This window comes from Pungitius pungitius, chromosome 4 (assembly GCF_949316345.1).
Source record: "Pungitius pungitius chromosome 4, fPunPun2.1, whole genome shotgun sequence".
Classification (NCBI taxonomy): domain Eukaryota; kingdom Metazoa; phylum Chordata; class Actinopteri; order Perciformes; family Gasterosteidae; genus Pungitius; species Pungitius pungitius.
In genome coordinates this window covers 14,735,052-14,760,814 of record NC_084903.1, presented here as the reverse complement: position 1 = coordinate 14,760,814, position 25,763 = coordinate 14,735,052, and the positions used below count along the sequence as shown (strand labels likewise).

Genomic DNA, 25,763 nt, shown 5'->3' with positions numbered 1-25,763 from the left:
ATATTTCATGAGCTAAATGTGAACTTTCAGTAACGTCAACACGTCGGCCAAGAGGAAGACCACCAGAGGAAGGAATCGAAGACGGAACAAGAGAACCGTGTCTAGTGTTAGATTATCTTGACACGTTTCATACAGAGCAGGTCGAGGTGCTTCTCTGTTCACCGAGACTAAACATTCTCCAGTCCGACTACTCGGCATGCGACAAGACCTCTAACTACTAACTAACTAGAACGGTGGACAAAGATTATCTTTACAGCGTGATCACGGATGTCCATTAATTTCACTTTATTAAAAAGCAATCAAGCTACACATTCTTACATTCAATCAACTCAAATAAAAACAAAAAAATAAAAATCTATGAGTGTGTTTGATATGTCCATGGGTGTATGTGACCTTTGAGAGTCAAACACAGCCAGTGGTCATCCTATTTGGGGTATTTTTTTTTTACATTTTTGATACAGTTTCCATGAACAAAACAGAATATTCTTAATGTGTCCTGCCAGCATATATGACATTTGAAGAGTAGTTTGCAGTGTTGCACTTCTCTATTTTATGGATCTGTAGAGTACTACAGAGGGGGGGGGGGGGGGTAGTAGGAGTAAGGTGTGCGTCAGTATTTAATCCAGACAGCTTCTTACTCATTTTTCTCATCAAATAATATTACAAGAACATGTTCAGATGCAAATACAATCCACACTTCCTGTCACAAAGATAGTCATAGTCATAACCATCCTCTGAGGCAAATAACACAGTGTCACTCTTAGATCAATGTCCCCCACTATCTCAATACTTGGAACTTGCAGTGCCAGAGGCAAGGTGGCAATAAAAGTGTCCTTCACAGCTCCTCCTTGGGCTTTGCCCTCAGCTTCTTTTTCATCTCTGCTGCGTGCTGCTTGCTGCGCTCCCGCTTTTCCAGTCTCTGTTGATTTGAGAGCAAACAATAAAGTCTTGATTAAAGAGCCCTTCTTATAAAAACCATCTAAATAACCACAGACGGACCTCTTTCTTTAGGCACTGGCGCATATCACGGTCCACATCGTTGCACGTGCCGAAGAACTTCAGGACACTGTGCTGAGGGTGGAAGGAAACACCATTTACTTTGTTTTGTCCTCAGTGTAAATGAAGCACACAGCAAAAAAAAAAAAAGTACAAAAATATTGTGTGTGCGAGACATACCTCCTTGTGACACTGCATCAGGCGAGTTATCAGTTCGTTACACTCACCCGTGTGGAGGTGAGGCGACAGGTCGGGGTGCATGCTGAGTTAAGGGCTTACTGTACCACCGCCGCAATACTGAAAGTCCACAAATGAGAGTCGTGCGTTACTGCTGGATCTCACTGTAGGAGATGTTCTTAGGTGGCCACACACTTAAAAAACACATGTTGGCTATCTTCCTCAGTGAAATAGGAATATGCTAAACACGTTGAGGCTGCAACAAACAGTGTTTTGGTCTATACAAATGTGTCAAAGGCCTAAAACAGTCATCATAATGACCCGGGTGAGAACCAACATGGTGACATTTCCGAATTGCTTCATTTGCATTATCAAATATCTATAAAAACGGTTCAATCCAATCCAACTAAAATGTGCTGTGGCTACTTTAGATGTTATACATCACGTCCACTCAGGGCGAAGGAAAGGTTTCCAGAAGGATACTACTGCCTCCCCAGCCCTCTCCTTCCTGCTCTGTCATTGAGATGATGCCGATGGTTTTGGTTGAACACTCGACTTACCTGCGAACACAAAGAAAGGCACAATGAGACGGAGAGAACACAACAATGTGACACAACTAACCTGCATCTCCCCCCGGAGTCCTTCTGAGCTTTAGAGGCATGTAGTCAGTTTGCTAATCGTGTAGCGATACATGCGGTGAGTGTAGTAGTGTGCAGTAGGACACAAGGTCACAGTGAGCAGTGGTGGTGTCCTCACCAGTGGGACGGCTCGGTCATTTGAGAAGTTTTCCAGCGAACTCCGGTGAAATGTCACGTTAGCGGACGAAATGCTAAAACCGCAGCTAACGTTAAACCTTGTGTTTTTTAGCAAAGTTAAATTTACCCGGAAGAATAACGACTCAGGTTTTTGTAAATCCTCGGTAGTGGCGAACGTTTGGACTAGCAGTGATAATGTAAAGTAATGTAATATGAGCGTAACCTACAGGAACAGTAAGAACCGACAGCACATGGTTTATGCTTTCGTAAGTGTTTGGTAGAGTGAGTGACAATCGTTGACAGCGAATCACGGTCCGCCTTTTTTCATATCCGCCAATTGAGTGCGTCCTTATAAAAAGGGCGGGACGGTCAAGACGGAAGTTTACAAAAGACGTAAGAAGATTCCCCGTTACGTACTTCTGGTTTCGCTAACGAATGGGTTTAATGCTAATTTGCTCTGTGCAATACTGCTGAGACAACTGTAGGTTATTCAAAATCCATAAAGTGAAAAATATTTGTTTTATGACTTATTAACTTTCTCCAGGAATTTTATTTTGGAACCTTTTGGAACTTCGCTCTTAACAAGTTTTGAAAGCTGTCCCCCACATCTTTAAAAAGTAGTTAAAACTATCTCTGTCTTGACCCTGCGTCCTAAGAATTTTAAGACTGTAGGACGACACTTTGCCATCCTACATAAGTCTTAATCTTATAAAACCGGGGACGTTTAGCTACAGAAACAGTTATTGCATTTTATTGCTGAAGTGTCCTAGCTGTGATGACAGTACGTGTGTGCTATAGTTAAGTAGGGTTGAAATTGCAGCCATTTCGTAGTTGGTAAATAGAGTAGTAGACGTACTACCACTCCGTCGCAACAGAGGGCGCTAAAGGGAGCACGAGATATTTTTATCTCCGCACCTGATTGGTCTATTCGTGTTCTCTCCGGTCGGCGGTTTGTTTGTATCGAACTGCCGCGGTTACCGTGCGAGCTGTACGGAACCGGCGGGTTTACTTCCCGTAATTACACCCCCACGTACAACTCTTGAGCTAACCTTAGATATCCGAACGACCGGGTGGTGGCAGAATGGATGAATCTGCGAAACGTTTGCTGCAGCGACTCATGCGACGGATACCGACTACGACGCTGCGCAGCGCGCTGGAGAAGTGGGGCCGTTTGACGACGGAGCAGCTGAAGTCAATGGATTTCACGCAGTCTAAATGGGCCTTAACGGAAAAGCTGCTCAGCATATGCGAGGTAAACAGCGCCTCCCCCCCCCCCCCCCTCCGAGATACAGATTGACGTTAGTTTGACCTAAAATAACAGGTCTTAAACATCTGACGTTATGTTTGCAACGTTTCAGGAAAAGGAGCTGGGAGTGAAACAACTCACAGACCTTGAGATGATACGTGAGTCACGTGGAATTATCTCGCTAACGTTACACTCATTTGGTGCCATGCCGATCCAGCAACGTGTCCCTTAACGTTGGGTTATATTCTCTCTCAGATATTATTGACAATCCAGACCAGGGCATGTGGTATGCCTTCCAGCTCATGGACCCTGAAGGTATGTTCAAACAAATGCTTGCAGCTGTTGGTGGGATCAGGGTTTTCTTTCTTGCTTAAAGGTTGGTAACTTTAACTTTTTAATGTCTCTTCCCCCCCCAGATGATGCTCAATCTGTAGAGCTGACGCAGTTTAAGGAACAATTTAAATCCCACCTTAGAGAGCTTGTGAGAAATGTGAGCGGATAATATTATAGTTAATAATTAGAGTTCCATCATTGATACACATTGTATGGGCATCTCTGTTTAACACGCTATATCGAGTTATACGTTTTTATATTTCTTTCAAGGTGTCTATCAAAATAAAGAAGCACACAGATGAGGCTGTATGGATTCGTATTGCATGGGGAGACACGTTCTCTCGACCCAACCACCTCAAACCAACATACGTTGTTCACTATCTTCAAACCCCGTATGTCTTTGTGACTAGCATCACTTCAAAGCAGAAGCCTCCGTTATCCCAGGTAAAGACTGAGTTTCGTGTTCAATCGGCAAAATGCTTTGTACAGTTTGCCACGTTGCATTGTTTTCCGTCTCTGTTCTAAGCAAGTGATGTACTTTGCAGGCCTTGGTTCTGTCCACCAGATATCAAGCTATCAAGGATGCAAACCTCAGTGGACGTAAACTCACTGCCATTAGGGACCTTCTGATGAAGAAGTATCAACAGGTAGGCCATTTTAAGTACAAACACCTAACAGTCAGTCTTCCCTACTCAATCATTTACCGAGAAGTTTCTGGTTATAGAGTAAAGTTATTGATCTTGATAACCACCTGTTGAGTAAAAATATAAGTTGCAGCGTTAATAAAACTAAACTACACTTAAATATTTAGGTGTATTGGTTGAAGAAGCTTGATGTATTTGGATTGTAAACAAGATCCTCTGAACAGTCACACATTAAGTCTAGTACTAACTTATTCCAGCCATAAGAGTTTGCTTTCCTGTATATGTTAAAAATAATACTTGGCAATAAAAATGGCTTCTTCTTCTTCTAACTGTGGAAGATAATTGACAAAAATATTGATTTGATGATTTATATGTGGTATTTTCTTTTTGCTTTAACTTCCAGGTGTTTCCCACCAAGTATCCAATTCCTCCTCCAGAAAATCAAGCCATCTCAAGTATGTCATTAAGATCCTTTGATCTGAGCAAATCCGCTTTTATATCTTATATGATTACACATAGCTTATTTTACTCTAATACATTTAGGCTCAATGTGTTCCTCTGGAAGAATTTTGCATTGTGGTTATGTTTATTTGGCTTTTGTCCTATTTATAGACCCACACATAGAAAAAGAACAAGCTGAGCTTGCAGCAAACCGACTTCAGATGGCCAGTGAGGCCTTTGGTGGCGGGGTGTTACCTCAGCTACAGTCTGCCGTTTACAAGGTATTCAGAGGCATGCTTGTGCTTTTATAATACTGAGCCTTCAGTTGCTGTCTCACTATATCAGTTCAAAGATAAAATGAAATAAAATCTGTTTCACCTTTTGCCTCACCCTTTTTTTTTCTCAGCTGGAGACAAAATTCAGAGACCACTCCAACAAGACCATGACTGAGCGGGAGGAACCCTTCAGATGTGTTGTCAAATTTACAAGCACTAATCTCCTGGAGTCATTTCGACACTGCTCATCTTCAGGTAACAATCATTTGTTAGCCAGAACCATTCACACAGGTTGTAACGCAGTAAAAGAAGTAAGCATTTTTTAAAGTCCTGGCAACTCCATAAATGACCACAAGAGGGCGCACAGCCGCACGCACACACTACACTAGAGGAAATATTCCTACTGTAATACTCCTACTACCTTATTCAGCATCAATATATCACAGTCAATTAACTTAAGTGTTTTACCCCCCCCTATAATTTGTGACATTGTTAACCATGCCAACAAAATCATAAGCATTTCTTTTTTTAGGATGTTCAACACATTTTTGAATGTCTTTTACAGGAATTGCCTCCACCCCTGTCACACCGCTGCTCTCATGTATCCCCCTAAAAGGAAGAAATTATTTTGTCATCACAGACAATGGTCCTGGTCCCTCATCACAAACGTGCCAGCCACAGGTTTAAAGGATTCACTGTGTGGCCTGTAATGTCTAGTTCACCCCGTGGTTAGCTTTTATCAACCCTGTCTGCTTAATTGTTAACATGTACTGACATGTTGGCCATAGATTATTTTATTATCTTTTGTTGTGTCAAAGTGGCAAAATGTTATTGCCATGAAGTGTACAAATTAAATAAAAAGCAAGATTTTTAACATTCTTGTATTTTCTTCATGTAAATTCTTCCCCACTGTAATCATGTTTTTGTTGTGCATTTACAATTACAAGATGTATGGTGGAATATCAGTTTTTGGTGATTTTTTTTTTTGACATATATTTTTTTTTCCCACATTACACAAATAACAAAAATGAGGCACAACTAAAAGTACATATGAGGAAGGATAAATATCAGTCGCATGATTTGTTAGGTGTTACTATTTCTTAGACACGGAAAAAAATATTATTATACCCCGGAACTACAATGTACCCTAGACAGTATAGGCTACAGGGTTACAACAAAGTAGTCTCCCTCCAGAAATGTCATAATTGAGCTACAAATCTTTACAGAGATGTTATATTTCCCTTTAGCTATGTATGCAAGTTACTCTAGGCCAAGGCATTGTAGAAGTCCCTCTATCCAATGTTGTTTGCTCGGACTAAATGGATTTCAATTTTCCAAGCCATAAGACATGTGGTCAAGGCAGCGAAATTCGAAACTAAACGGAAGTGCAAAATTTCCCCGGATGTGACGTACTTCTGCTGTGCCAATATCCCGGCCCTCTCAGCGAAGCAGCCTTTCAGACAATGCTGAGGGGCTGAAATTCCACTTTTCAATCGATGCCTCGGACGGGCTTCTCTTCCGAACACAGATGGGCTGACAACATAGAAACATGGCTGCCTCTGCGACGAGCAGGGCACTAAACAGAAACAGCGCCACACATGACAGTCCGAAGCGTCCCGAGGAGTCTCTGTCGCAGTCACGGGACATAATAAAACCTTCCATCACGGAGCTGACCAAAGAAGTGAGGACGAACATCCTCTGCACCGTGGAAGGATGTGGCAAGATTCTCCCCAACACACCTGCGTTGAACATGCACCTCGTTAAATCGCACCGAATAAAGGTAAACGACTGCGTATGTTCGCCTACTTTAGGCTCCCACGTGACTGCGACGCAAACTTGTTAACTGTCGTTAAACTGGAAAAAGCAAGTCATCGCAACAACTCGGGTTTAGCTAGCGTTGCCTTTTTATGGGTGAGGCTTTACAAACACGGTGTTTATTTCTAACGTTTGATAAAAGTTAGTTTTTTGGGTGTGAATCTCCGTGCTGTTCCCCAGTCAGCTAACGTCACCCATTCACCTCTCCCATCTGCACTTGATGGTCTTCCCGATGCACTACAGCTTCCCTGTTAGATTCACCATGGCAACTATTTGTTGTTGCGGACTGGAATGTTGTGCAGTTTCTGGATTCGACGCTGCTAGCTAGCGTGCGAAATAAATGCGTGGGTTCTGCTGATGGAAGTGCTGGTTGAGGGCCTCTTTTTGACCACACAGCTCTATCGATTATCTCACTTGTAACTGACATTAAGCCATCTAAACGTCTCGAGCAAAGTTGCTTGACTACAAGACTATAAGCTCCTTGTTTACAATAGGAGGATGTGAGAATTTGAATGAAAGTGGTTCACGTTGTGCAGCTACAAGACTGAATGTATATAAAAAACTATTTTGCGTCTACTCTGTTAAGTCGTAATCTAAGTATGACTTTGTGTGTATATACCCTGCTGGTCATGTGGATTGCTTCTTGTAGGCCCCCTAAACGCTAGGTTGTTATGTTTCATGCTCTGCCACACTTGCATCACAGACTACCTTTTTTAAAGTTGTGTAAATAGAGAGGAGGAAGGGAGCATAATATACTTCTATCAGCAGTGGAAATGATATCTTGTTTTGACATGATAGGGAAGAAACGCTCACTGTGTGCAGTCTCTGTTTTATTCATTCATTCATTATTCACTTCTCGCTGCAAGAATGAACCTCATCATGTTGTTGTGCATCATATGCGTTTTAATTATGTACGCTTGCCACCACTGTATTTATACTGCATCAATGCACAGAAGTAATCTATTATATCACAACCCAATTCTAGTGGGTTGTTCTAGTTCTAGTTGGACCTGTTTAGTTCATTTGAACTGTTTCACTCATCCTGGTTCAGACTCCTTCCCTGAGTTCATGAAATTACTGTTTAGGGCAGATTCAGTTAATCTCTCTGTCTCTATATCACCGGCCCCAGCAGCAGGAGAAGCAGAATTAGACTGATAGTGTGACACATCACCGCGTTGAACCGTGTCCCAGAATAAGAAAATAACCTCGCTGATGGCCACTTAAGAGACTGAACTGAACCTGGTCCAGCAAAAGACGGGGATATTGAGTTTCTCCTTCTTTTGGGCCACAGCCAGCTAACAACTGACGGCGGATAATGTCTTGACCTGACTCAGGCTTCAGCATACAACCAAATTACTAAAGCTAACTGAAAGGATGTTTTTTTTTTTTAGCGAATCATCTGTTCATGCAAACTCTTTATGATAAACCAGAGGGTGTTTGTCAGCTTTGGCCGTTCAGCTCCCTCCAGCGCTAGCTACAGCAGATGGAGATGACCTTGACCACTGCAAGGCTACAGCTGTAATGACCGTTATGAACGCTGATGGGTCTTCTGCTCACTGTTCACCGTTCAATTTAGTGCAGGTGCTGTTACTGCAATACATCTTGTTCAGTGTGCTATCCCCAGACTTTTTAGGGTTTCTATGGAATATTTGAGATCATAAATAGCTGTCAACCCCTCCCTGTCACCTTTCAGATATTGGTATAAATTCCCCATGTTGTAGTTGTACACCATAGTTCACTTTAAGTACCTTTTTTAAGTTAAGTAAAACCTCAGCTCAACCTAAACCTTGCAAGGTCCACCAGGCGTTTTATTTACTTATTCATTCTTTAACACATCCAGTGAGTCATGGCCACTGAGTAATGGGATGACATAAACAGCCGAAATACAAATATCTCTCTGCTTTGTCCTCTTTCTTTTGTCTTTCTCTGGTATCATCACCGTCAGGATGGTATTGTGAATCCTACCATCCGAAAGGACATGAAGGACTCTCAGAAGCTTTACTGCTGTCCAATTGAGGGTTGTCCCAGGGGGCCCAACAGACCCTTCTCCCAGTTCTCCCTGGTTAAACAAGTAAGCCGTTCCTTCAATGATATGTAACTCTATCGTCACGATCAATGCAATTGAATTATGAGGTTTCAGTTCTGTAGAATAGAAATGTTCAACTGCTAAAATATACTACCAAATATCATCAATTATAAAGGAATGATGTGGGAGAATGAAACCCTCTTCGATCTGCAAGCGCTCCAGCAATGCTGACAATAATAGAAGGAAAACTGATACCATCAACTGTATGCAATCTATATTCTTTGGTCTTTCATTTGTTTTATTGTAGCACTTCATGAAGATGCATGCAGAAAAAAAACACAAGTGCTTTAAGTGCACCAACGGCTACAGCACCGAGTGGGACCTAAAGAGGCACATAGAGGACTGCGGGAAGACGTACCACTGCACATGTGGCTGCCCCTACGCCAGCAGGGCGGCTCTACTCTCACATATCTACAGGACCGGTCACGAGATTCCTACAGAACACAGGCATGTACCCGCAAAGCCCAACGGGCTTTGTCTTGAAGCTTGTCTTAAGGTCTGGCTAAACATTAATTTGGCTGGCTTTCTGTGTGTCAGTTTATTATTATTATTTTTTTAACTTTACAGAATTCCTCCAGTGAAAAAGCGAAAGATGGAGAAATTGTTACGGGATCCTGAAAAGGCTAAGACCAGCGAGTCAACCTTTCAGATCTGGCCCGCAAGCACCATGCGGACAGAGACTGGGCTCCCTTCCGATGCAACCGTCCACATCACGGATTTGGCGAATCAGAACTCCAACCCCCGCAGAAGCCTCCAGAAGCTCCTCCTGCCAAAGCCTAAGATGGCTCTGGTCAGTGTTCCTGTGATGCAGCTGGCCCACCTGCCCGTCCTCCTCCCGTCTACAGACGGCGGCTCTGTGGTGCTGGCCGTGGACAGCCGAGGCTCCGTTGGCACCCTCCACCTCCTGCCGCATGGAGCTGTGGTGCCCCAGCTGGACGCCAAGAGTTTGTGCTTCAAGGACAGCATGCCCACTTCCCGCTCAAGCCTCGGGCCGATCAGCACTGGCGTGCAGGTGAGTCTGGACCCTGCCAGCACGGGTAGAATCACCTCCACTAACATTCAGACGGACAAGTCGTACTTGTCAGAAATGCCCACAGGAGCGGGGGTCACTGAGGGAATGGGTTTGTACCCGGGGGGCGAGTCCTCTGTGTCGTCCTGCGCCCAAACCGACATAAGCGTGAGTGCCCAAGTCCTACTGCCGGTCAGTGTTGAAACCCAGACCTTCTCCTCCCAGGCGAGAGCCACGTCCTCTATTGGAGCTCAGACAGACACCCGGAGCGTTGCTCAAATTCCTTGTTCTTCTTCGTTGGTGCCGCCGTACAGGACCAGGCAGACGCAGACGTCTTTGGACCTGCCGCAGGCGGACGATAAGGCTCAGCAGCACGCTATGATGTGCTCCGACCTGTTTGGCAGCGACTCCCTCAGCGTCTCCACTCAGACCGCTCTGGACATCCACAGCACTGTCACCGGCAGCAGCATCTACGAGGACTCCAAGGCAGCCGGTGGAATGTGTTTCGGGGTGCAGACGGATGAGCTCAACTCCAACAACATGGCAGATAATCAGACCCAAACGATGACCCTGTTGAATGACCTTGAACACATTCTGTCCGACAGCATGTCGGGCCACCAGGTGCTAACGGTGGCGTCGGAAGGCTGCGGGTCGGTTCTGGGATCTGTGCAGGAGCAGCACAATGGCATCGACTTTGACTTTGAAGAGTTTCTCAACGCCGTGCACATCCAGACCCAAACGGAGGAGAGTGAGCTGGGAGGACTGGGCGGGGACGCGCCGCTGGAGTCCCTGGACATCCAGACCCAGACCGACTTCCTCCTGATGGACGAGCTAGACCAAAATGAGGGACCAAGTCGAACCCAGGCCAGCGACCTGGAGCTGTTCGATACGCAGACTCAGACCGACCTCAATTTCCTCCTGAACGCCGGGAGCCACATGCCCCTGAGCAGCATTCTGCGACATTCCAGCTTTTCCATGAGCACCGAGTCTTCGGATACAGAGACCCAGACGGATCTCCCTTTATTCTCCTCCGGTCTGTCCGCTCAGACCCTCGTGAGTCAGGGGGAACACGGCAGGCTGCTGAACAGCACAGAGACGCAGACTGTGAGCAGCCAAGCCGAGGGCCTGGGTCACCTCTTCCTGACGAGCAACGAAACGCAGACTGTCATGGATGACTTCCTGTCAGCCGACCTGGCGTGGAATATGGAGTCCCACTTCAGCTCGGTGGAAACCCAGACATGCGAGGAGCTTTGCGCTCTTTTTCAGCCCCCTGAGAAGCCCAACAGCTGAAGCCCTTCTCAGCGAGTCGGCCTAGGCGTTTGCAGCACAGGTTTCTCGCGTCCTCTCGGTCGACGCTGTCCCTCAGCGGACCACAGTCTGAGCAGTAAGAAGTCTGCCAAAAAATGTCTTTGAACATTCCACTGGAGACTTGGTGTCCACAGCCTTTCCGGGTGCACATCCTGAGCGCTCGGCTGCACTTTAATTGCTCAACGGGCATGACTCATCCACCCCGGTGACAGTTTACATATTTATTTGCACATAAGGTAATGTATTGTAGGTGTATTTTGTCTGAAACGCCGGTTTACTTGTTTGTTCAATGTACAACCAGTATGACTGGTTTTCACTGTTTGGGTCTTACTAGCGGTTTAAAAATGACACGACATTTCCTCAATGTAAGATCTGCACCTTAGAAGGGATGACATTGTTAGCTGTGCGTGGTTGTCACCAAAAGGCTTCTAACTCTAACCTACGACAGCGCTCAGATATGCATATTGTGCATGAATACAATGTCGTCTCAGCTGTACGGCAAATATTGTTGTACATTTAGTTTTTGTGTATGTTTGGAAATGTGCATGAAGCATCCACGTGGTCCGCAGTAGAGGAACATTATATATCTAAGCTTGTGCATCGTTGATGTCGCTTTGCCAGCGGCAGCAACTCTATAAACTCTTAAAACATCCTGCAATGTTTGCAGCCAGTAAAGAAAGTTGACCAGTGGAAGTTGGCTATATGTTTTTCATAAAAATTTAACAGTGGACAAGGCTTTGCTTAAAGACATTAGGATGCATCTCCGAAACAAGTGTTACTCATACAGATGTTGGACAAGCAAAACTGTTTTATCTTGTAAGTTGTTGCACACCTTTTGAATTGATATGTGATTGTGAAGGTCTTTTCTTGTGTTTTGAACCTCTGTAGCTAAGCAGTGAGTTGAAGTCTGTAAGGCTGTAGTGTAGCTGGGTGTAAGGAAGACATCCAGTAATGTTACTGTACAGGGACACAGTGGTTCAGAACTGATGTCGGCTGGATGCACCCTCTTATTTTGAGTATTGTTTGCTAGAATCATCAGATTGTCCAACCTTAATGGACACCTCATTTTTTAATAAGCAAATAAAGTTAATATTACAATTCCATTATATATTTGCACTAAGTTACCTCTTTAAACCAAGACCCCCCCACTCAGTCTTTGACTTGGGAGCCTTGTGCTAAAGGCCTTGATTACGTGTTCATTTGGTTTTGTTGGTGCCTTAACTGAAGTATTAGTTTTTCTTCTGTTACAGACAATGCTGCTTTAAAAATTTGATCTGAATTGCCCATAATTATGTTGTGGAAAAACAAACAACTTTGGTATTTTCATAATGTTTGCATGAAATATTGTCTCCAATAGTTGCTATTGATTTCTGTTCTGTCACATGGAAACGATGCTATGCAGCATTTTGTGGAAGAGAAGGATGAAGGATTTCATAGGTGGGTGGTTCATGATGGTAAAGTTTATAGATATTTGTAGAAACTGAAGAATGTACTGAACAGGACACCGCCCAACATATAACATGCTCTGTTTTTGTGCATTATGTTGTTTAGACTGTTTAAGGATGTGTTCATCCACCCAGCAGGGAGAGAGATGCTCACAGCTTCTCCCTGCTGGGCGGCACACAGATTTGATTTGCTTTAAACATAACTATGAAGGAGCCTCTCAGTCTTACGTGTCAGTTACAGTGCTTTATTTTCTCTTTGTAGGCAGTGTATGCATATTTGATATTTACAGAATACTAATTTAGGTTTGGGCCTGTATGTGTAGAGTTGATGGTTGCCTTGATTCATTTTTGAAGCTACACTACAGATGTTCTTAAACTGCTGGAAAGTGTATATTGTGCGTATTGTTACTTAACAGCAGAGTGGAATAAATTGTACGACCTACAATGCGTGATACAGTTTGTTCTCCTGTAAATCTAAAAAAAGATTTGTCCAGAATTTTTTTCTTTTGCATGTTTTTGTACAAAAAGGTCTCATCTAAATCGGTCAGCTTGATCCTTTAATTGCTCTCAGTTCAGCAATGTGGAACAAATTGCACAGATGTTTTGGTGATGCTCTCTTCAACGTGTAAAACATTTTGTTCTGTACTAAACATGACTATCAAATGAGATTTGTACATTTTGTGATGTCTTAGTTTTACACCTTTAATGCAGTGACATTATATATATATATATATATATATATATAAACGTGCTGAAACCAGCGTGTGTTAGATGTAGCAGGTTTTTACTAATCTGGGTCAAGGGACCATTTTATTCCACATGCACATTCAGGTAGGACTAAAGTTTTTTTATTTATTTATTTTTTTAATTTGGCTTACACAGCAGCTATTTTAATTATTTAAAAATCCCACTAAGCGGATCAGAGCTAGTATAGAGTGGCAATGTAACAAGATCCTGCAAGTTGTAAATAAGGTTGACCAACATGACGTAAGGCATTGAGGCCCTCAGCATAATGCTGCAGTGATACCTGGTACAATAGTCATCCCAGAACCCATACACATATATGTCAGGGATACCCTACTTAAAAGTGGAATACGATCCAATTTGACAGCAGATCCAATGTGTTGATGTAATTGTGGCTGCAGTGCATCGCGGCTCTGACAGAGCTGCAGCTCGTGGGCTCCGGTTTGAGTGGAAGTGTGAAGCAGACGCACTGCCTTGCTTCTTATGAGGTAGTTGCACCGTTGCTAGGTAACTGCAACAGCTGAAGAAGAACTCGTGGGAACTAGTCAGAACAAAACAAAGGCTCTAATGACACAAATAGCTCAACATTTAAGGATCGGTTCACTTGACTAATCGGGTTGGATCGTTCTATATGCCAGTCAGAACACCAAACCAAAGGGCTAGTTAGCCCTAATGAACATCTCTCATACCTGTATATATTTTTCCAAGTAATTTAATGGAAACAATGCCCCCCTGGGCACCTCAGAAGGCCCCCCAACCCGACCCTGGATAAGATGGATGGATGAAAAACAAAAATGTGGTGAGTCTGAAGCAATCACGATAAAAAAACCAACAGATAAAGAAGTTGTTTTTACTTTGTTGAATGGGAGACGTTCAAGTGACTGCATAGTACATGGACACAGTCTTGCTCGGGTACAAGTGGGATCGTGGACCTGATGCTCCCCTGGGGTGGAGGACCTGTGTGAGCCTCCTGGCCAGTGCGTAGCTGTTTAGGTGCACAGTGTCAGGTTTGGAAGACATGGGCACTTGATACCTCTTGGGTACAGAAACACTTGCTGCAGAGAACAAGTCGGGGTTGTGCTGACATGGCCGGTACTTGGAGGTCAGGACTGAGGAGTAAGTGAGAAGCTCGGGGTCAGCAACGTGGTCCACGCCAGCTGCTCTCGTCCCGCTCTTGGCAAAGAAGACATTCTCCCCCATGGATCCCCCTTCTTTGGCCTTCTTGCCGCTGGCTTTCTGGAGATTCGGGGGTGGTAATGTAATTGGTGGTAAAAATGTTACGTTTTTAATAGGCACCACCATAATAGGCCTGTGTTTCTGAGGCCTAGCGGCCCCGTTGTCCGAGTATTTTGAGTGGAAGTGGTGAACCTGCGCAGACGTCGCCCTGAGCGCCTCTTCCCTCTCCATCTTTTCTACGAGTGGAAGTTTTGACGTGGTTTTCTGGATGCAATTGAAGACGGGCCGTTCTGAAGCATCCTTCTGCAGAGCTGTCAGGACTGTGGAGCCCGAGGAGCCCTCGTGCTGGTTTGGTGCGAGGGATTTCTTGAAGCTGTTATGTGGGTCCACGTGAGACTCACAACGGGTCTCTGCAATCCAGGCTGAGCCGTTGGCATCAGGCGTTGTCGGCTCAACACACGGAGGCATTGGTTTGTCGGCCTGCTTCGTTTTTTTGCAAGTCTTCTGAGTCAGAAGTATACAGCTCAGTGGAGCAACTCTTCCCCAACCACAAACCTGTTTATAAAATAATCAAAAAGAATTACTCATTGAGCCATATCAATGTAAACGTAAGTGGGAATGATGCTAGTATTAGAAGGAAATATTCTCTGAAAATACTTGGAATATGAATGAATAAGTAATCAGAACTGGCAGCAGATGGTTTATACATTTGTTATTTTTCTGCTAACTAATACTTAAAATGATCATGCATTGTTTAGCGGTACTTCACTTCACTTAATCAGATAAAGGCAAGGTTACTGAGAAGATATTCATTTTGCTTACAGCTTCTTCCAAGCCGGAGTAACAGTGATACTCGTGTGGCTCCATTTCTTTGGCGAAGTCCTCCTCACTAATATCTAGAAGGACATCCACATGTCTCCTCCCCGGTGTCTGCTCCCAAAGCTCCTCTCGTGCTGGAAGCTCGTGGTCGGATCCACTCACAGCTGGGCGCTCCACTTCTTTTAATGTCGCCATCATGCAGCCATGGTGACAACTGAAAAGGAAACAAAAACAAGGAACAAAGAGCGTTGTTTAAAACGTTTGAAGCGTCACATCAATCTTGATCACCATAAGGAAGTCGTTTTTTAGTCTCTATTCTAATGTCCGAACGCACCACTCTTAAGGTCATTGCTACTACCCACCGTGGTGACTTTCCTTTCCGGTCGACAATGTCCCCCCCCCCCCCAAACACAAGCGTAGTAACAGCAGTGACTTGTCTACAGCGACAAGCTGCAACACCGTCGCCATAGCAACCCGTAGAGGCTGCGCTGGGAAGATGTGACGTAGAAGAAAGGGGGCGGGCTGAATGTGCTGCTGCCAGAGCTCAGTCTGCGCCAGATGAATTTTAACATCCGTGTCATGCAATAAGTCGTCGCGGTGCAATAGAACAGAGTCACACGCAGTAGACTAAATGATTAGAAACTGTTAGCACGAATAATGCAAAGTATTATGTCACATTCAACATAATGCCGTGTGTTTAACACCCGCCATGTCTTCACCGTTGACTGGGGGTCATCAGACCAAGGATCGGGCCACAACGTGAACTAGAGGAAGTAAACCGGCTCGCCTCTTGGGAAGCAGGAAGCCATTTTGGTTGAGCGCGACATTCAGTTCAGCACGTAGAGCTTCAGCAGGACGTCACACTGTCAGCTGCGAGAGGACCCCGCGCGTCACCACACGGAAGTAATGACGGGCGATGGTCGTTGCCGAGAGGAAAGTGGTCTCCTTCTTTATATATATTGCAATAAGCAGACATTTATATATATAATATATATATAATCTTTTTTTTTTTTTTTTTTTACACACACCGAAATTTTAAGTGACCGATCTCTAAGACCTAATAAGCACATGGTTCTATTGGTCCAGAGATGCACGGTGTCAACCTGTGACGCAGCCGGTGCACCTATCGGCGAGGGGGAGACGCGGACAACTGACGGCTGCATCGCTCGACGCGCCGGTCCGCCCCCCTCCCCTCCCCTCCCCTGCCCGCATCACGACCACTCCGACTCCGCAGTGCAAGGAACTGCTGCATTTTATGGAAGCCGAGTCCGTGCATCAGGCCGAGATCATGCTGCCCCCTAAGAATTGCCTGCCGAGGAACTACAGCTGCATAGCCGGGCTGTTCGGGAGCCTGGCGGCGGCCAACCCGCGCCTTGAGGACGGGGAAGAATTCGACACGATGAACGCCACCTGTGAAGCCATCGAGAGCCCCGTGGTGGAGGAGAGACCGAGGGGCAGAGAGGTCTTCCTGAAGCCGCCACAGAGTCCGAGTCTGCGCCGGAGGTGCAAATCTCTGCCCACGCCCACGGAGAGAGCGAAGTTGGAGATATCGCGCAGCAGAAGTCCAACTAGTCAGAAAAGGGTCCGCTTCGCCGACTCCCTCGGCCTGGAGCTCATTTCGGTGAAGCACTTCGATGACACAGATGAGCCAGAGGTGCCGGAGCGCATACTGGCCAAACTGACCAAGGCGCACCCCCACCTTAATCATCTGGACACCAAATTCCCGCGTGCCCCCGCGCATTCTATGTTGATGGAGTTGCAGTTCACCAACCCGGGGACACTGCCGGGCTTTGAGCAGAAAGTGAGGGAGGTGAAGGTCCTGTTAGAGACCGTTCAGGTGGACGAATTCAGCATGTCCGGGTTTGTGCGCGTGTTGAATCTGGCTTTCGAAAAGAGCGTCTCTTTGCGCTATTCTCTGAATAACTGGATAACATTTATGGACAGCCTGGCCTCGTATGTTCCCGAATCCAGCAAAGGGGAAACCGATAAGTTCTCTTTCAAGATAGTCATGCCCACTTACCTCGACAACGGAGGCACATTTCAGTTCGCAATTAAATACTGCGTCGGCGGGACGGAGTTCTGGGACAATAATAACGGGAACAACTACAAAGTTCGGCGTCACCGTTTCAAGATGTCTCCACCACGGGAATGGGAGAATGGATGGATTCACTTTATCTGAGCTTTGTCGTGCTTGTGGTCTGCAGTTGCACACTGCGTGCGTAATCTGCGCGTAACTGATCACCGGGCACCTTAAGTATGACTGTGGCTTATTAAAGATGTTATTTTCCGAAATAGTGAGCTACACGTAGAGCCGCGACACTGAAAATACTTTCTCATTATAATTCAAATATTTGCCCCGGCGCGGTAACATATGTACGATCAAAGATTACAGTAAACTCCTTTGATGGGTGCCTGGAGGGGGATCCTGGTAGATAAATTGCCTTGATGTCAGGGCCTTCTGTTGGTGACCTTCGGGAGGGCATAGTCACGTTATGTAATGTAGAAACACGTGCCATGGGAAACGTGCAGGGCAATGCCAACGTTTGGCATCACTGTGCCTTTCAGGGGATGCTGAAAAAATGACGATGGCAGGGAGATGTTTAAATGATCAGTTTGTTTTGCATGTGTGCAAATATATCTTGTTGATAAGAACCAGAAAGCCTCACATTTGGGCTAATATGGATATCCTTGGAACCTTGGAAGTCTCCTGCAGGCTGGGAGAAACATACACACTTTGTCTTATTGAGTTGACGAACAGAACCATTTGGCAGGTTATTTTATTTAAAAAAAAACAATTTCCCTCTGTCATACCTTTGAAAATGCCTTATTTATAGCCTTGATGCGGGAAGTTGTGCAGTGAATATTTTAAATACAATATTTTCTTCATTTGGCTTGACTAAATGCATTTTATGGATATTATACTTCATCTTTTAAAAGTTCAAAAAATAAAGCACAGGAACTGAGATTTAGTTTGGGCTTTTAATCCTCATAAACCAGCAATATATTTGCACCTATTCAACACACATTGTATATTTAGTAGCAGAATTATTGAAAAATTTCAAAGTTCAAAAGTCAAGGGTCCCTAACCAAAGTTCAAAGGCAAAGAAAACGTTGTAGCTTAATTCTAACTGCTTCATCCATCAAAGCATAAAGTGTTTATGAAGCCTCAACACTCATACTGTGATGAGAAGGAACCGCTTGAGTTGTGGTTGCACCAAGGAAATACATTTATAGTAGCAATGTTTTGCCAGGTTATATTTACCTCAGACCCTTTCTCTTCTTCTTCTTCTTCTTCTTCAGGTTGAGCGTTTTAAAGCAGTTTTTATTTTTGCAGCAATTATTTTCTAGCGGATACATTGAAAACACAAGGTGTATTCATTTCTATGGTTGACTGCACTGTGTTACTGTTTTTATTGACGCAGTGTTTTTGACAAAGTAGCTATTACACGGAAAAATGTTTTCAACTGCTGTAAAAGTGTATGATAATATCCTCGCCACTGTGCATGAATAGTGCTGCGCTGACACCGGACCGAAGTGGTGTCAGCCGCCCGGCTGTTGGAGACCTCATTTTCATACCTTAAACCATAAATGATGCTCACCAAGCAGTCTTACCAGTTCCAGACAAAAGCTATTCCCCTGGAGGTCTGTCTTCCACACCTGCTCCAAACCTTAAGTGATCATGTACTCTGTGGTGAACATGCTTGCATGTCATAGGAAAACATGTATAATCCAAAAGCTAATGTTCATCGTGCTTTCTGCAAGTGTGGAATATCATGAATTATTTTAGCATGTTGAGACTCCAGTTCAGCAAGTAGAGGAACAACAGGCTCCACGTTTTTATTTCCAGTGCTCTGACGGTAATCGGAAGATCGCTTTTGTTTACATCATCACGGCCTTAGAGGGAGGCTCTCCATTTTATGAGCCCATCAGGTTGTGATGTGGATAAAGACTATTCCCGTAAACACTTTGTCTTTGGAGCAGTTCCACTGGGAATCCATCCGTAATGTTTGTCTCTAAATACAATGTTGTTGGAATAGTTTTGCTGAAGTGATAGACAGTTAAAGTGAGCTTTCTCTCTATTTATCACACGCAGACTAGCATTTTCTCACCTGTTAGTTTAATTTCACTGTGGATATAAAAGCTGTGGCCTCGACAATGCTTAATGTGTGTTATGTTGTTGCATCAGTGTGTATTTGCACATTACTTGTTCTGTAAACCTTGTACAAACTGGGCCATACCAGAACACATTATATGAATCATCACTGCTAACACAGATTATATTTTTTAGATTTTAACATGTCCTGACCAGATTTATGTTGTACAGTTTAAGATTGCTTGGACAACTTCACATAAAGGACATTAACATGTCATGATGTGGAAACCAGTAAAATACCAGCTCAAAGTTTTATCCTGGTATTTACCACACTGCTGTTTGCATCCCTAGAACACAAAGGGCTTCGGGTCTAATTAGATTTTCTTCTCAACAAATACATTACAGTTTTAATCAGAATTCACAGGTATATAGATATGTATATAAATGTCTCCATGTTTCATATTGAATGTCTTCCTGTTATTGTTCAACGTTTTGTGTATTTTGAAGTATTGAGGTGAATTGGGCAAGATGTCTTCAGATGATCATGGGAAGTTGGGAAACAATGTACCAATGTACTTGCCCAAACTCAAAGAAATCCTAAAGCACACTTGCTATTAATTATGCATGTATGATATATATATATATATATATATATATATATATATATATATATATATATATATATATATATATATATATCATACATCTCCTGAATCTCCTGATATATGTACCAAAATGGGAGCAGTGTATCTGAATGAAAGGAATACAATGGAAACAACTGTGTACACTGCCTTACTAAAATATAAGTTTGCTTAGCAATGTGTAGCTGAAGGAATGAAGAACGCAAATGCTTGTTTGTTAAGAAGTTGTGATTACTGATGGATGAAAACATGGACTCTGGACAATGACAGGGGGATCTATATCTATATAAGAGTGCTAATCCCAGAGCCACTAATGAGCGACTTATGATTGTAGATATACTGTGCAGACTCAGTCAACGCAGGTCTAATGCACTTTGAGTGAGAACAAGAGAAGAGGTGGGAAGATCACTATATTTATATATATGTTATGTGTAATATTTATGTTCTGTCACTTTGGAAAAGCCTAAATTAGTCATTTTAATAACCAGTCATGGTACTGAATAGACTGCCAAGTCTTTTGGTTTTGTAAATCCTATGCAACCGTCTGTTGTAACATCTGAAGTCATTTGTCTGTGTTCATCTATAATATGTGCTGTCTTTTGTTTTCTCTTTTGAAGTGAACCATGTTTGCATGTCTAAAATACCTGTATTTGTACTCTTATATTTTGTTTAAACAATGGTTAATAAAGGCATTTGTGATGGAAACTAAATACTCAACCAGAGATTGTAATTTTCAGATTCTAATTGCCCTGCATTATGTCTATAACGGCGTAGAATACAATCAGTTAGACAATCAGTAGTGTCATCAGTTGTCTCATCATTACACTTAAATGTGTGTATACAGTATGTATACAGCAGATGTGTATGTATGTATCCTGCTGGTCCCTGTTCATAAGGCAGCATACTGCAGTGGGCTGTAGTCATCGCCATTGTAGACATGGCTGAGGACATGTCCTTGAATCGATTGCAGTCCGACACCACGCCTCCCCCTGCATGTGGAAAGGGGGGTTGGAGCCTGAATCATGTAGAAATGTACAAGAAGCAGCATTTAAAAACATACTATGTTAAGATTATCTTAACATGCTATGTTTTATCTTTTTCATTTCAAACCACATCCCCATGCAAGTCATTCCTCAAGGGCAAAATAATTTTGTTCATTTTAACTGTAGATTGACTTCATAACGCAGCTGCATTTTCCACTAATCAGTTTAATTTATTTTGGTTAGCAAATATTATATATCAAAATACAATAAATGAAAATGTTCTACCTTCAACAGGCATACTGGCTTTTCCTGTAAAAATGCCATCATTTAATTAAATACACCACAGTCTAGAGACCTACAAAACACTTTCATTAAAGAAATTAAATGGCTGATAATGAAACTTAAACATAATCTCGATTGATGTAAAGTGAAGTCTGATACAGGAGCTATTATTTGGAAAACTCACAGTGAATTTGTGATGCATGTAAAGCTTTGTCAGTGCGGGTGAATGTTGTGTACATGTATTGGGGAGCCTCTGTGTCCGATTAGCAATGTGATCCTGCCTGATCTTTATGTCAGTGATGACTACGCTGTTTTCACCCACATTCAAAGGAAGTTGAGTTCAAGCTGGTTTTGTTGTTATTGTATTGAAAGCATCCTGCACGTTTGTAGCTGCTCCACATTCCAGCTCAATCTCTTTTTAAACTCTACGGTGGTCAAGTCGACGCACACAAATAGGTTTCATGATTTCTAGTGTTAAATATTGATGTGAGGAATTCAGAGAAATGCTGTGTCAGGACATTCATCCTGTCCAGCCATATTCTAGGGAATATTTGGCTCGGTGAGCGCTGGAGCTGAATAATGAATTAGCTAAATGGTCTTTGACTTGGGAAAAGATTTGTTGTTTTTAAGTGTCTGCTTGCACTAAGATGGCTTCCTCGTCAGGTTGTTCACAGCATGCTTCCTCTTTTCTCTCCTCCTGGGTGTAAACCACCCATCATGTCGCTTTCCCCAAAGCCTTTAACCGGTTAAAACAGCGCTTTCTCCTTTGTCTCAAAACACATTGTTTTATAAACACACGATTATTTCCTTATTCACAAAGAGGTAAAAATCCAACGTGGCAGGCGTCAGAGTGGATTCTTGTATACTTCCTGCTTACACCGTCTTTACAGCACATGCCATCAAATCCCCACCGAATGTTTATGTGCGTGTAATTCATTTTTATGTTTTTTGCTGGAACTATGGCGAATTTATTTTTTATTATTAAAATATTATTATTATGGAAATCCCATGTGAGTGCAACTATTTCACAGGTGAAAGGTCGAAAATAGATAATGCTTGTTGTGAGCCAATGTGGTGTTTTTAGAGTTTTAACAGTTCTATCCGCTCACAAAGACATTCAATGTACATCGTGAAATATTGATGGAGGCGGAAGCCCAAGATGCACGAGGAAGTGCAGTAAAGAAGATACAGTTTCAGCTATTGGACCATTCATGTTCAACCCTGTAAGTAGGTCAACCAGAACAGTGAGTTACATCACTGCTTTTTTAGGTAAAGATAGACAAAAAACTAACTTGATCACACACACACACACACACACACACAGTCTCCACAATCTCAAAACACTATATTTAAAACCCTAACAAAATGACAACGTGCCAAAGCAACATACAATACTTAAGTCCGATAAGCTTTGTAATTTATAACAGGACTGCACCCCAAAAAAACTAAGATTGAAAAAACATTTTCTGAATATCGCGACAATGCTTGAAAATTGCACAGAATACATGTGTCCGTCATCTGCTATAATCACTATAGATTAGATCACAGATTCTTTCAAGTTTAACCGTACACAACCTGCAGAGCACCGTCAGCAGAGAGGCACAGTGAACGACTAGCTGATTTACACAGTGGAGCATTTAGCTCATCGATAGCCTCATATCTCTATCAAGAGTTGGTAGAGAGAGAGAGGGACCAAATAGTAGTATTGGACTCATCCACTCATCCGGAGGCCAGAACCCCCACTCCATTTGAATTATAATGCTGCGCTGCAACGGCAAAAACGTTATTGCAAGTGTACAAAATGTACACTATATATTCAGCAAAGGGAATACATCTAATATTTGAAATAAGTATCTTGAAAAGTAGTATTCCTGTCAATTGTATGAAAATCTAAAGAGCAACCATCACTGCCTGTTTAGTGTCATCTTATCCATCCATTTTCTAATGCTCTTCTTTGCCCATTCTATTCATTACTATCTTCCCCCTCCTCACATTTTTTATACTGTCCTTCGTCTCTCCGTGATCTCAATGTCCTTCTGGGTGGTATTTGGTATTCCAACAACGCTACGGGCATTCAGACTGCTGGAGACACAGTACATTTCGTTGCAGTGGCAGAAGAACTCTCGGCCAGAGGCACACTCGTAAATAACCTATTGACTGTTTCCCCATTCTCATCAGCTCTGCAGCACGCTAGTCAGCGCACTCATATAAATGACACGTTTGAGTGAGTGCATGTTGAGGAGCCTTGTGGTGGGAGGAGATAACCATTGATGTTGGGCGTCGAGGCTGAGCAATGAGGCCTGGCTCCTGTTCAGTCTGAAGGTGTTGGATGGGGTTGGGGACAGGGCTCTGTGTAGGCCAGGCGAGGTCTTTCAAACCAAACATAGGAAACTAGTTATTCATGGCCCTGTTGGACAGTCATGGTGAGATGGGAACGTGCTGTCCCTTGACTGTAGCCACAAAGCTGGGCCCGCACTATTTTGTAAAACAATGAATGGAAACAGGGTTAGAAGGTGTCGTCTTCACGTCGCGTAGAAGTGACAGGCGATACGCTTGGGTTTATTTGATTAGATCATTTGAATGGCGGGTGGCACAGGGAGGCAGTGGTTAGCGCTGACGACGTATAAAGACATCTATCCACCTGGTGTGTCTCTCCAGTGTGTCAGTAACCGGAGCCAAAGATGTCCGACTCTCACTGTGTGTCTCTTTATAAGCTCAATGGGTGGACTTTAGCCCCCCCCCCCACATCCTCCCTCCTCATCATTGTCTGTCCTGCAGAGGTGCCATGGTACATTTGTCACCGGGAATGACATCACTGATGTCTCACCCCGCCTTCTTTTCTAAAAAAAACCCAAACATGTCTGCTGTTGACGGGCAGGACAGGGCCTGTGTGTGATTCCGCCTGTTTGTTTGGGGATGTCTCAAAAAAGTGGTCAAGCAGAAACACAAAATGACTGCCATATTGGTTTTGTACCCCTCTGTGTATGTGCCTGTGAGAGTGAAGGGGGGGGGGGGTGTCTGTGAGTATATTTAGATCGCCCTCTCTCTGCCTGGCTACCCTCTGGTAACCTGAATCCTATCATTTTCACCCTAGTGGCCACATCTCCATAATCCCCGTTACCTTCGGGGTGCGGAGCACTCACAACAGGTCTCATGAAATAATGATGCGGCTGCACTCTCGCACTCCTCTCTGTGTGGCGGTCTTCAATCCCCAAGCACTCTCCTGTGTCTCTCCGACTCGCTCCTACAGACAGTGCAGGTCACATGGAGCGAACGTGTGACTGGACGTGTTGTAGTCTTAAAGTGACCCTTAACTTAGCCACTGATACACACTCCACGCTTTTGAACATCCACCCATGGGTGCAGGAGTGTGCCCAGACATGGGAGCATGTTGTCCACAATCTGTCCAATAGCTAGCAACGCTGCATGAGCCCAGCCTGAATTGAGCTGAACTATCAAGCTCAATATTTCATTGAATTTGCTCATATCATTCTTTATGTAATTCTCTCAGCTCTTAGACATACACATGTATGAATGTATGTAGATATATGCCTATAAGACAGACACAGTTCTGATGTGTGTTAAAGTTAGGATTTTTTAAGCACACGTGTCAGAGAAAGTGTTTCTGTGTGATGAACCAAACCAATGTGCTTCATGCACGTGTGCACTGAGACTCAGCATATGATGAGTTTCATACTCCGGAGGTTTGGAGCTTACTCTCTGCTGCCCTCCTTCTGTAACTTGTGTTACTCCAAGCACGACAGAGAAACATCAAGTTTCATGCTTCATCAGTGAGACTGTCCACGGGGGAGACAATTCATAACCTGCTCTCATGTATATTCTTAAGTCTTGACAAAGCCTTGTCCTCATCCACCGTCTCCACTTCAACACGGCGGTTGAAATGGCAAAAGCCACATACGCTGCTCAACAGGATATACCCGTCACACACAAACACCCACTCAGCTAAATCCCATTTAAAGGCTGTAAATCCTCAGCAAAGTCAGGGTAATGAAAGCGGCTTTGTTGGTGCCCCTTCTGAAGGACTTTTGTTCTTTCCCACAACCCTCTTAATGTGTCTCATCTGTCCGGACGCTCAACAGGTTCGCAGATTACAGGGAACAAAGGCCAGAATATGAGCCTGCTGGCAGCGGAGCAGCACAGGACGATCGCCCCTGTCTCTGGGGCCCAGTCATCAGAAACAGCATCCCTGCCTCCATCTGCCTGACGGACAGCCCTCCATCGTCGCTCTCCCCCTCTCACACTCCATCTGGACTCTTTTCTACAGTGTCACCGTGATCCTTACCACTACCGCCGAGTGCATCCCCATCACACTCCTGCTTTCTCAACTTTGATCTTGTGAGTGTTTTTTAAATCATTACCTAATTTGCAGGTTACTGTATATCCGACGGCACAGAATGGGACACAGTGTTATATACAGCTAGTTTGTTGCTCTATTACCGAGGTGTGCTTAAAGCTTTTCCCCTCTTCACCTCAC

The 25,763-nt window shown here is 43.8% G+C and overlaps 5 protein-coding genes across 7 annotated transcripts; 3 read left to right on the top strand and 2 right to left on the bottom strand.

Moving 5' to 3' along the window:
- Nucleotides 1-261: 261 nt before the first annotated feature.
- cmc2 (C-x(9)-C motif containing 2) lies at nucleotides 262-2,248 on the bottom strand. Of its 3 annotated transcripts, XM_037488418.2 has the most exons (5): nucleotides 1,930-2,248; nucleotides 1,657-1,733; nucleotides 1,177-1,247; nucleotides 1,000-1,071; nucleotides 262-919 (listed from the first exon to the last, which is right to left on the bottom strand). In XM_037488418.2, exons 2-5 carry the CDS (start codon nucleotides 1,691-1,693, stop codon nucleotides 836-838), a joined length of 264 nt encoding a protein of 87 aa, XP_037344315.1. In that variant the 5' UTR covers nucleotides 1,694-1,733; nucleotides 1,930-2,248; the 3' UTR covers nucleotides 262-835. The 3 variants fall into 3 exon arrangements, with proteins under 3 accessions (XP_037344315.1, XP_037344325.1, XP_037344333.1); XM_037488428.2 differs by lacking the exon at nucleotides 1,657-1,733 and having other exon boundaries at nucleotides 1,177-1,293; nucleotides 1,930-2,243; XM_037488436.2 differs by lacking the exon at nucleotides 1,930-2,248 and having other exon boundaries at nucleotides 1,177-1,293; nucleotides 1,614-1,730.
- An 83-nt stretch (nucleotides 2,249-2,331) lies between these two features.
- On the top strand, nucleotides 2,332-5,788 carry cenpn (centromere protein N). The gene is made up of 10 exons (XM_037488406.2): nucleotides 2,332-3,180; nucleotides 3,287-3,332; nucleotides 3,430-3,489; nucleotides 3,591-3,664; nucleotides 3,778-3,951; nucleotides 4,053-4,154; nucleotides 4,555-4,606; nucleotides 4,764-4,873; nucleotides 4,999-5,122; nucleotides 5,433-5,788. The coding sequence occupies exons 1-10, from the start codon at nucleotides 3,010-3,012 to the stop codon at nucleotides 5,552-5,554; spliced, it is 1,035 nt and encodes a 344-aa protein (XP_037344303.2). The 5' UTR covers nucleotides 2,332-3,009; the 3' UTR covers nucleotides 5,555-5,788.
- Nucleotides 5,789-6,255: 467 nt separating this feature from the next.
- Nucleotides 6,256-13,180, top strand: atmin (ATM interactor). The gene is made up of 4 exons (XM_037450536.2): nucleotides 6,256-6,647; nucleotides 8,628-8,753; nucleotides 9,016-9,215; nucleotides 9,336-13,180. The coding sequence occupies exons 1-4, from the start codon at nucleotides 6,417-6,419 to the stop codon at nucleotides 11,065-11,067; spliced, it is 2,289 nt and encodes a 762-aa protein (XP_037306433.2). The 5' UTR covers nucleotides 6,256-6,416; the 3' UTR covers nucleotides 11,068-13,180.
- Nucleotides 13,181-13,331: 151 nt separating this feature from the next.
- Nucleotides 13,332-15,680, bottom strand: LOC119195547 (uncharacterized). The gene is made up of 3 exons (XM_037450550.2): nucleotides 15,632-15,680; nucleotides 15,273-15,483; nucleotides 13,332-15,005 (listed from the first exon to the last, which is right to left on the bottom strand). Exons 2-3 carry the CDS (start codon nucleotides 15,465-15,467, stop codon nucleotides 14,148-14,150), a joined length of 1,053 nt encoding a protein of 350 aa, XP_037306447.2. The 5' UTR covers nucleotides 15,468-15,483; nucleotides 15,632-15,680; the 3' UTR covers nucleotides 13,332-14,147.
- Nucleotides 15,681-16,305: 625 nt separating this feature from the next.
- Nucleotides 16,306-20,764, top strand: LOC119196452 (protein phosphatase 1 regulatory subunit 3E). The gene has a single exon (XM_037452159.2). The coding sequence runs from the start codon at nucleotides 16,525-16,527 to the stop codon at nucleotides 17,446-17,448; it is 924 nt and encodes a 307-aa protein (XP_037308056.1). The 5' UTR covers nucleotides 16,306-16,524; the 3' UTR covers nucleotides 17,449-20,764.
- Nucleotides 20,765-25,763: the final 4,999 nt, after the last annotated feature.